Consider the following 12,158-nt stretch of genomic DNA (forward strand, 5'->3'; position numbering starts at 1 on the left):
ATATCACTATTATTGCTCTGCTCTAAACCTTCACACTAATCTTCTCAAGAACTGGTGAGTGCAGACTAGGTTTTAACATCTTCATTTCACTGATGAGAAAAATGAAATGCAGAGGCTCGATTTGCTAATGGTCTAGAATTCTGATTCTCATTAAGGCTTAACTATCAGGTAGCTATTTTCATTTGTTTTCCTGCTTCTGATACCCATAATTTCAGCACCTATACTTCTGCTTGCCATACAGTGCAAACTTTTAAGTATAAATTAATAAATATATTAAATCCTAGGTTACCAAAAGTAACTGATTTATGTTTTCATTTAATTTTTTCCTGCCCCTGGGAAATGGTAAGTTATGGAGAGTTTTGTAATAAGCTCATCATATCAAAAGTGAAGGTAAACAATTATTTGCTAAAACATTTTATTAATCTGGACAATATCAAAACTATAGATAAAACTATGAATTTCCTATATTATCAAAACACAACTATTCTATCCAATTTGTTCGTTCCAAATTAAAATTTTTAAAATTTTTATTTATTTTATGATAGTCACACAGAGAGAGAGAGAGAGAGAGAGAGGGAGAGAGAGACAGGCAGAGACATAGGCAGAGGGAGAAGCAGGCTCCATGCACCGGGAGCCCAATGTGGGATTCGATCCGGAGTCTCCAGGATCGCACCCTGGGCCAAAGGCAGGCGCCAAACCGCTGCGCCACCCAGGGATCCCTGTTCGTTCCAAATTAAAGTTGATTATTTTCTTTGTCAAAATGTCCTGAACTGGCAAATCATACTATATCATTTGGGGGCTGTGCAAATGGATTTTTTATGCTTTGAGAGATATGAGAGTACCCACAGATTCATAGTTAATAAGAAAGATATATTTCCATGTATATTTCTTCTCATGAAGGAATTAAAGTATAAAACTTGCTTCTTACATGAATTATTATTTCCTATGGTGGAACTATTCTCACCAAACCAGGCAGAGATTATTTTTTTATTCTGTCCCCTAAAGGGGTTAAAGAGAAATAACTCCAAATGTTTTTGGCTTTCCCAACAGACATTAAAATGTTTTTCCTTATCTCTTTATATATTCTTGAAGCTTCTGTATGGCAAAAACCACATCCTCTACTTCTTGGTATTTTCAATGTCTATCAGATAACAGAAGCTGAAAAAATACTTGTTATTTCTGGCCCAACTCTATCTAGCTATTATTTCAACTTATCAAACTTGGATTCTCTCTCTGGAATTAATGTCTTATTGAGGACCAGCTGCCAGTTTATGAATATTATTTGCTTCTTCCAATAATTGGCTCAATATTTAATGTATTTTTTAATAATAAGCTGGATTTACCAAACTCAAGTTTTCTAATAGGGCTAGAAAAATTTAGATAAATACATGATGATTCCTCAATTAGCTTGGTTTCCAAAACATTCAAAGTACAAGTTTGATTCGTGTAAAGGATTTTTGAATGTTTAAGTGCTAGTATTAAGTAGGAGAAAAATGAAGTTGGTAGTGAAGATGGCAGGATTATATCTATGAATGTGACAACCTCTGCCCTCAAGAAACTTAGGAATCCTATGTTTGGTACTTGATAGAATTCTTTACTGATAGACCTCTTTGCATGTATAGTACACTTCCCTTTTTTAACAGTGATTGAGGAATAACCAGTAATTTGATTGTCTGAAAGTTCTAGTCCACTAAGAGCTATCGTATACATCATGTTGAATTTTCAAAGTATAATATAATAGTGGTCAGAAACACAGACTTGGTCATCCTAGTTCAGCATTACAATTCTCAAAAGTTTGACTGGTTATTTCATTTATTCATTTTTAATAAATACTTGCCACGTATCTCACATACAAAGCACTTGTAAATACAAAGATAATACAAAGAATACAAAGATAATTTTTCACTCATTCATTCACTCACTCATTAGGCTAATTTATTTAAGAATATTTGTTGGGTACCAATGATATTCTAAGACATTGGATGATCAATCATTATCCTTAAGGGTTGTATAATATAGTAGGGGAGATAAAGTATATATGCAGATACCAGAATATAGGACACTATGTTAGAAACCCTATAAAGATATAGATAGTGCTTTAGGCATTCAGTAGACATATTAGCAATATTTATTTGTTTACCTGGATATTTTTTCTTTCATTAACCTGATGATTTACCCTTCTCTTATTATCCCCTTATGGATATGCCATGCAGAAAGCTGTCTGGTCTCTTTAAAATTTTATCTCTTGGGTCAATTATTGCTATTTGGAATAGTGCTCAGGCTTACTTATTCTCAGCTTACTTAACTGAGGTTTTGAAATATGCTCCTTTGTTCTAATACTTTAAAATTTAGTGAAAAAAATATTAATCTCATCTATGCCTTCACAAATTTGTGGGTTTGGATGACATAAAAAGAGCCGAATTTCATATTTTCCCATCTAGCAATCCTTTTTCTTTGGTCATTTTATAAAAAGTACTCACTTCTAAAACTCTACCGACTATAATTTAGTCTTTCTTGGGTGATTTAGAAGTCACGTTAGGATATGAGCAGTGGCTTAGAATCATTTCTGTCAGTAACTTTGGGTATAGGATACAGAAAGCATTAAAACTGAACTGGATTAAATTGATTCAGAACTGGGTCATGCCTCAGACCTTCTTAAATATATGAAATTTTTGCTTGTCATTTTTTTCTTTCTCTCCAAATTACAAATGTACAAATTAAACTCTTGTTAATTGGAGTTCACAATAAACGAGAATTTACTATGTATACATGAATTAAAATATATAGCTACATTTTTACACTTAGTACACTGTCACTTAATTTACAAAAGGACAAAGCTAAATAAAATACTTACGTTAGCTGCACCAAGAAGTATTAATGTAGGCCCAAGACCTATTGTATATATAGATCTGAGCATTATTGACACAAGAAATGGACGAATACCCACAGGCTTGGAGAAGAAAAACAGCATAGATGTGCAGATTGCAACTGCTATCCAAAGAAGGACTGAGAACAATGGAGAAAGTGTACCTGTAAAATGTGGAAGATGTTTATTTTTACCTAGAACAAAGCTAGAAAATATTAAAATATTTGCCACTCTACTTTATATAGCAAGTCAAGCCCAAGACACTGAATTTCATAACAACCCACTCTACACGCTGTATATTTAGAGGAAATGTCTCTGAACACATTACTCATTATTACATTTCCAGAAAGTTTGTGATTATTTTTAGGATGTTTAAATACTCACTAGTTCATGTAGCTTCCATTAACTCAGAACTGTTCATCTCTCTCTCCTATGAGAGTTATATGTTAAATACTTCTGCTAGATGTATCTCATCTGGGAACTTTAATTCAAAATTTATGGTTAATGACTGTTAAACATACAGTTAAATCATGGGAAACCAAGGATTTTGTCACTGAATTCATACCTTGTCTTGTTCTATTGTTATGAAGTTTCTATATCATAAATTCTTCTAGAGAATTCAGAATGTGAAATACCCAGTCTTTAATAAAACAGACACAAGCTTTTCCTGTTAAAACATACATGTGTATAAATGTATATGATGTATGTGTATATGTATGAGTGTCTGTATTGGAAAGTCAACTCACGTCCTAAAAAAAAATGTTGAGCTTTTAAATCATCACAAAGCAAAACAAAAATCATCAGAAAACAAAGGTTCCAAATACTTAAAAAATGAACCCCATTACATCAAAATTTCTGTAGAAATTGCCCAAAAGAAGTTTAAAAATATATCTCCTTTTTTACAAAAATTCATTGATGTTTACACTGACTACATCCCCGGCTGAAGGTCATGTGGGGCTGTATTTGCAGAAGTAAAGTAAGGGGCAACATTCTTGGGCTGATTATATCAGCTATAGGACCTCAAACACATGCCTATTGGCTAATGAAGTCACAGGGGAAACAACAAAATGGAGATTTTCCACTAGTTATTTCTTTTGGCCAGTTTTTATTATTTATAAAATTCACTTCTGCATGCAAACTACCACAAGTGCTTTGGTGTGTAGCATTTCTGTATTATCATTGAAATCCTGGGATTATCTGAATTCCTTTATCGAATTCTGTGTAAGCCTTTAGTTCATAGTGAGTGCTAATAGATCAAAAGTAGGTAGGAAGAGCCTGTCAGACATTAGAAAACAAAACAAAACAAATCAGGTAGCAAACAGCATTAGCTTAGATATGTTTATTTTTGCGATGTTTGTTCTTATGTTGTCTCAAGCAAAGTGATGAAAGACCATTGGGGAGAGATCTGATCTAACTCCTTTACCAAATTTATTCATTTATTTATATATTTATTCATTTATTCATTTGTGAGAGAAAGAGGGAGAGAGAGAGAGGGAGCATGGCAAGGTGAGGAGGGGCAGAGGGAGAGGGACAAGCAGATTCCCCACTGAGTGGGGAGCTGATGTGGGGCTCCATCTCAGGACCTTGAGATCGTGACCTGAGCTGTAGTCAGATTCTTAAGCAACTGAGCCACCCAGGAGCCCCACTCACTCACCAAATTTATGCCCTGATGACTTTGGGGATGGAGAAAGAAAAGGAATACATTTCTCTAGAAATTACCTTAATTCCCATCCTCTGACAATGCTAACAAAATGGGTACCCAACTCATGTTTATTACAATGTTGGTTTACAAGCACTTTGTGTCTACCAAAACATAGCCTGACCACCAACTGCCCTGACTTCACAGATCTCAAAGAGCCATGGAGAGAATAAGACCGTCGACTTTCTCGCATGCTTATTTGGATGCCATCACAATGTAAACTTTGTAAGAGTGAGGATCATCTCTGGACCTATTGTATGTGGCATGTAGCAACAAGTAAATACTTACGGATCAAATGAATAAACAAAAACATAATCTGTGAGCTCATTTTGAGTAAATATCTAAACCTCCAGTTATAAATTCATCAAGCTGTAGAGGTTCACTCTTAAGTTTACTAAAACTTCCAGCACCCGCACATTTAATGACTTTTAGCCAGTCATTGGACTCTTCAGTATAGAATTACAAGCAGTGTCTTGGTGTGATGTTATTTTACAAGTCCTAGCATTGACACTGATAGTTATACTGCTCATTGTTATTAATGCCTAATAAGCTAACCACATCTTGACTATTCTTTCCTAGGCAATATTTGGCTTGCCAAGATTTTCCCTAAATTATAACCATGCATTTATTTATTTTTTTAAATTTTTATTTATTTATGATAGTCACAGAGAGAGAGAGAGAGGCAGAGACACAGGCAGAGGGAGAAGCAGGCTCCATGCACCGGGAGCCTGATGTGGGATTCGATCCCGGGTCTCCAGGATCGCGCCCTGGGCCAAAGGCAGGCACCAAACCGCTGCGCCACCCAGGGATCCCCTAACCATGCATTTAAAGTTGGGCACTTGATCCCTTTGTAGAAAGAACTCAAAGATCATCTAATGTTGTGCCTTGCACATAGTTTAATGCTAAATATGTATTTGTGAAATTAATAAACTTAAAAGTTATTTAAAATGACTATTGACAAATATTGCCAATTGTCAGTTGTCAATAATTTATAAACATTTTCTAAAAGAATGGTCACATTGATTTTTAGCTGAAGACCTAATGTCAAAAACAAAACACTGAAACTCTGATAAACTCTAGAGAAGAGAGTATGGTTTGTCAAACCAGTTTTTACCTACCAGGGATGGGAGAGGGGACTCTTTCTAATACTTTATATTTGTATCTATTTTCTATAATAAGCATTGTTACTTTAATAATGGAAAAATTTTTTAGAATTCGCTCTACATATTTTCAAATCTCAGAAGGTATGAAATTTGTCCTTTATGGAAGAAAATTCAAACAGCAAATTTGGAGACCTTGGTTCAATTCATATAATGGAACTCTCCTATCCACCTCCCATGACTTGTTTATAGTTCACTGTACAGAACATGCTGCTTCCTACCTTCTCTCCATTTTTTTGCCTCCCAGGTAACCTCCTAAGACTTCCTTCTTTCCCCTACCTCAATCCAGCTAAAGTAGACATCCATCCATAAATCCATGGGTAGTCTTTACTATATTGTGCCTTACTCATTTCTTCCTCTCTTAACTAGATCATGCACTCCTTGAAAACAAGGACAGCTCTACTAGCTTCTATGTCTCTAGGGCCTCATACAGTGCCTGGCACATCACCACACTTCATCAATGGTTGTTATTAAGTTGAATGAATTTAAATCACCTTGAAGAACTTAATTTTCTTTAACACAAAGCACTTGAGGGAAAAAAAGAATTGCACTCTAAATTTGAACCTGATTAAAAAAAAAAGTCATATGCTATCTGGATATAAGAAATTCACATGACAGCAATTTTCTGCACTTTGCCAAACTGGGCAGGGACAGTTGGCATGGCAAATGTTCAACTTCTGAATGGACATCTAGGATGTTCTCTAGCAGTCAAAACCACCGTAACTTCATTCTTCAACTTTGGGCAACAAGTTTCCTTTTTAGAGAAGCATATGTTAAGTAAATAAACTGATCAACCAAACAAAGAAACCCAAACCCAAACCTATAGCCACACAAATAAACCCTGCATTCCTGAATAAATGAGGAATGAGCTCACTCCCTTGGGAAACCTGGCATCAGTGGCCTGTGATTCCTGGTGGGAAATGACCAATCAGAATCAATCCATATCATTGGGAAAGGTCAAGGGGGGGGGGGGGGGGGACAGCTTCCCTTCCAAAACTGGTAAAGAGGAAATGAGAAGAGGGCAAAACATATTTAGAATGGCCTAAAAAGTGTTATGCATGAACTTCTTTTCATTATTACATCTAACTATGAGTTTCCTAAATAAAAATATTTTATTGTTTTTATTCATGAGAGACACACAGAGAAAGAGAGAGAGAGAGAGAGAGAGAGAGGCAGAGAGAGTAGCAGGCTCCACGCAGGGAGCCTGACCTGGGACTTGACCCTGGGTCTCCAGGATCACGTCCCAGGCTGAAGGTGGCGCTAAACCGCTGGGCCACCGGGCTGCCCCCCTGTTCTTGAATCCTATACAGATCCTCAACCACATTTAAAGCAATATATTTACACGAAACTAAGGTGTTATGAATAAAAAACAGCTGCATAATGTTTTTCCTCAACAAAAAAAGAAAAAGAAAAAAAAAGAAAAAGGTAAACTGAGCTCTTCAAAGCCTGGCAATGAAAGACAACCATCTACAGTGGGGGTCGGGGAGGGAGTGCGCTACAAGCTGATGCTCTGAAAATCACCTTCTCCTTAAGTATCTCCTTTTAGTTATTATATGACGCTATTCTGGTCAAAAGGAGACAATGCTCTCTCAGTCAATATTTCAACCCAACAGTGAACCAGATCTAAGTAATTTCCAGCTTCTGTGTGATCAGGCTGGAAAATGTGCCTGGAGAAAGCCAATCCCTCTGTCCTCACTGCCACAGTGGCCACAGACTACAGGAGCAGCCTGTAGTACTGGGGTTGAAAAGGTGGCTCATTCTGACCAAATTTTTTTTTTTTTTTGGCCAAGGATTTACCAGGTGATTTCATGATTAACATCTATATCCAGAATCCAGGGACTTTAAGGTTGGACAGAATCATCAAATTTATTTATTCCTTCTTTTTTAACTTCTCATTTCAAAACATTTTCAGATTTATGTAAGAGTTGCAAATATAATGCAAAGTTACTATATACCCCTCACCTGTGTTCCACCTTACATAACCACATTACAATGATCAATATCAAGAAAGTAGTATGATACACTATTTTTATCTTTTCTAAAATTGAAGTAGAATTAATATGCAGCATTATATTAGTTCCAGATGAACAACGTGATGACTCAACAATTTTGTACACTGCTCAGTGCTCATCAATGTTTATAGCAGCAATGTCCACAATAGCCAAACTGTGGAAGGAGCCTCGGTGTCCATCGAAAGATGAATGGATAAAGAAGATGTGGTCTATGTATACAATGGAATATTACTCAGCCATTAGAAACTACAAATACCCACCATTTGCTTCAACGAGGATGGAACTGGAGGGTATTATGCTGAGTGAAGTAAGTCAATCGGAGAAGGACAAACATTATATGGTCTCATTCATTTGGGGAATATAAATAATAGTGAAAGGGATTATAGGGGAAAGGAGAGAAGATGAGTGGGAAATATCAGAGAGGGTGACAAAACATGAGAGACTCCTAACTCTGGGAGATGAACAAAGGGTAGTGGAAGGGGAGGTGGGCGGGGGGATGTGGTGATTGGGTGACGGGCACTGAGGGGGGCACTTGACGGGATGAGCACTGGGTGATATGCTATATGTTGGCAAATCGAACTCCAATAAAAAATAATAAATAAATAAACAAAAAAACAACAAAAAATATAAGTGTACTTATCTTAATCTCCTTGATCTATTTCATTCATCCAGCCCCCGCCCCCCGCCCCCCGCCTCCACTCTCCTGCCCTCTGGCAGCCACCAGTTTGTTCTTATTTAAAGATGTGGTTTTTTGGGGGCAGAGGCACCTGGGTGGCTCAGTCGATTAAGTGTCCAAGCCTTAATTTTGGCTCAGGTCATGATCTCAGGGTTGTGAGATCAATCGAGCCCCAGCCTGGCTCGGTGCTCAGCAGGAAATCTGCTTAAGATTCTCTCTCTCCCTCTGCTCCTGCCCCATTCCCCCATTGCACACACTCTCTCTCAAATAAATAAATCGTTTGAGAAAAAGAGGCTGTCTTTTTCATGTGTTCATTTATTTTGTTTCTTAAATTCCGCATATGAGTGAAATCATACTGTATTTGTCTTTCTCTGACTTATTTCACTTATCCATTCATCTATGGATGGACACTTGGGATGCTTCCATATCTTGATTTTGGCTATTGTAAATAATGCTGAAATAAACATAGGGGTGCATATATCTTTTCAAATTAGTGTGTTCCTTTTCTCAGGATGAATACTCAGTAAATTACTGGATCATATGGTAACTCTATTTTTAATTTTTTAAGGAACTTCCACACTATTTTCCACAGTGGCTACACCAATTTGCATTCCCACCAACAGTGCACAAGGGTTCCTTTTTCTCCACATCCTTGCCAGCACTTGCTACTTCTTGTGGTTTGGATTTTAGCCATTCTCACAGGTGTAAAGTGATATCTCATTGTGGTTTTAATTTGCATTTCCCTGATGATTAGTAATGTTCAGTATCCTTCATATGTCTGTTGGCCATCTGGTTATCTTCCTTGGAAAAATATATATTCACATCCTTGCCCATTTTTTAACTGGATTGGGTTTTTTTGGTGTTGAGTTGTTCATATATTTTGATATATAAATAAAAATATTTTGAGTTTTTATATATTTGGGATATTAACCCCTTTGGATATATATATCATTTGCAAATATCTTCTCCTATTCAGTAGGTTGTTGATGGTTTCCTTTAGCTATGTAAAAGCTTTTTATTTTGGAGTAGTCTCAATAGTTTAATTTTGTTTTTGTTTTCCTTGCCTGAGGATACATTTCTGGAAAAATGTTTCAATGGCCGGTATCAAAGGAATTACTGCCTATATTTTCTTCTAGGAGTGTTAGATCTCACATTTAGATCTTTAATTAATTTTGAGGGTTTTTTTGTGTATAGTATAGGAAAGTGGTCCAGTTTTATTCTTTTGCAAGTAGTTGGCCAGTTTTCCCAGGACCATTTGTTGAAGAGATTTTCTTTTCTTTTTCCCACTGCATATTTTTGCTTCCTTTGTCAAGGACTAATTGACCGTAAAAGTGTGGGCTTATTTCTGAGCTCTCTTTTCTGTTCCATCTATCTATGTGTCTTCCTTTTGTGCCAGTACCATACTGTTTTGATTATACAGCTTTGTAGTATAACTTGAAATCTGGGATTGTGATACCTTCATTTTTGTGCTTCTTTCTCAAGACTGCTTTGGCTCTTCAGGATCTTCTCGTGGTCCCATACAAATTTTAGGATTATTTGTTCTAGTTCTGTGAAATATGATGTTGGTATTTTTTTTTAAGATTTATTTATTTGAGAGAGAGAGCGAGAGAAAGAGAAAGAGAAAGAGAGCATACAGAGGGGGAGGGAGAAGCAGACTCCCTGCTGAGCAGAGAGCCCAATGTGGGGCTCAATACCAGAACCTTGAGATCATGACCTAAGTCAAAGGCAGAGCTTAACTGACTGAATCACCTAGGCTCTGATGTTGGTATTTTGATAGGGCTGCTTTAAATCTGCAGATTGCTTTGGGCAGTATTGACATTTTAACAATATTGTTTCTTTCGATCTGTGAGCACGGAATATCTTTCCATTTTTTTGTGTCATCTTCAATTTCTTTTATCGGTGTTTTATACCTTTCAGAGAGTGCAGGTCTTTCACCTCCTTGGTTAAGTTTATTCCTATATGTTTTATTATGATACATCACTTTTACCTAGTCTATAGGTCTTATTCAAAGTTCATCAATTCCCCAATTAATATCCTTTTTCTTACCAGGGTCACATAGTGCATCAGTTGTCATGTTTCTTTAGTTTCTTTTACTTTGAACCATTCCTCTATTGTTATCTTTTCAAAAGCCAAATGATTACTGACCAATTATTTTTAAAATTGTCCTTCATTTTGAGTTTGTTGTCTAAAATTTCCTCAATTTACATATTTTTGGTACATGATACCATCCTCATGTCAGTGTATCATATCAAGAGGCACTCAATGTTGCTGTGTCTCATTACTGGTACATTAACGTTGATCACTTAAAGTGATTTATCCATATTAAGGTTACTATTTATCCTCTTGTAATTAGTAAGTATATTGGGTGAAATACTTTGAAACTATATCAATATCCTGTTTCTCATTATACTTTTTCATCTAACATTCACCTATTAATTTTAGCATCCACTGATGATTCTTAACTACAGTGCTGTTTGCCAAATGGTGATGTTCTATTTCCATCATTCCTTCTATATTTATTAATCAGAATACTATTGTAAGGAGGAGGTTTCTCCTCTCACAACACATATGGGCTCCTGGATTCTTATTTTTTTGTATGTGTTCTTTTGTATTATTGTCAATACTTACTGTTTTCTCAAAATTTCTGCAGATGTCACTAGGAGGTCTTTCAAGTTGGATCTTGTGTTCTTTGACATGTCTCCATCATTTTTTAGTACTTTTTGGAAGGAATGTTAATGCTCAACTAATCCACCTTTAAATCACCTCAAAGTGCTCCTGGCAAGCAGTCAAACTTTGACAAAATCCAGCATTAGAGAACTTCAGACAGTTCTCATATCCAAGTATGCTTCTTAGTTTTGACTTTGTTTTCTCAGTCTTCCTAGCTATGCATAGTGTACAACTGAAGGTTAGAGACTGAGCTAATCCTGGCTAAAATTTTAACTGTATTCATAGACTTGTAAATGAATAACTCATCCGAACTGTAATTAGATTACCTAAACATGACTTTGGGATTCCATATTGCCAAAATGGCCACCCATGCCTTCTCTTCTCTCTTAGAGCCAGCGCCTCCCACCCAATGCACATACCTAAGATTGAGCCTCCATCTTGGTTATTACTGTTAACTTTTATCCAGTCCTTTTTATTTTATTTTATTTTATTTTTTTTTAATTTTTATTTATTTTTGATAGTCACAGAGAGAGAGAGAGGCAGAGACACAGGCAGAGGGAGAAGCAGGCTCCATGCACTGGGAGCCCGATGTGGGACTCGATCCCGGATCTCCAGGATCGCGCCCTGGGCCAAAGGCAGGCACCAAACCACTGCGCCACCCAGGGATCCCCAGTCCTTTTTAAACCATAAAGTCTGCATCTTCACCAATGATATGGCACCATGCTTTTCAGGCTTGTTTTGTTAGTCCTATTTCTCTCTGATGCTGCAGCCTACTCCAAACCCTACTACATGTGTGGTTTCAAGGGCTTGCTCAATAAGCAGCTGCATCAGCAATACTTCAGAAGCTTGTTAAAAAAATACATATTTATGAACATATCAACTCTTGAATTATTGGGAAAATCTTCTCGAGCCTCAGATCTTCATCCATAAAGATGAAGTGCTTACTTTATAGGATTGTCAGGAAGAGTAAATGAAATTATGTATGGGAAGTGCTTAGCATTCTGCTTGACCCAATCTAAATGGTCAACAATATCAGCTGCTATTATTACTATCAATATTACTACTGTGACTGTTACTA

At 36.5% G+C, this 12,158-nt stretch overlaps 1 protein-coding gene across 5 annotated transcripts in view; it reads right to left on the reverse strand.

The window, feature by feature from the left end:
- Window positions 1–12,158, reverse strand: part of ITPR2 (inositol 1,4,5-trisphosphate receptor type 2) — a 471,510-nt gene that overhangs the window by 82,703 nt on the left and 376,649 nt on the right. For all 5 annotated transcript variants that reach the window (XM_041735326.1, XM_041735324.1, XM_041735322.1 and 2 more), the window contains one exon: window positions 2,855–3,030. In XM_041735326.1, the coding sequence (XP_041591260.1) occupies window positions 2,855–3,030 (176 nt within the window). The remainder of the gene's footprint in view (window positions 1–2,854; window positions 3,031–12,158) is intronic.

The sequence above is a fragment of the Vulpes lagopus genome, chromosome 21 (genome assembly GCF_018345385.1).
Source record: "Vulpes lagopus strain Blue_001 chromosome 21, ASM1834538v1, whole genome shotgun sequence".
Classification (NCBI taxonomy): Eukaryota; Metazoa; Chordata; class Mammalia; order Carnivora; family Canidae; genus Vulpes; species Vulpes lagopus.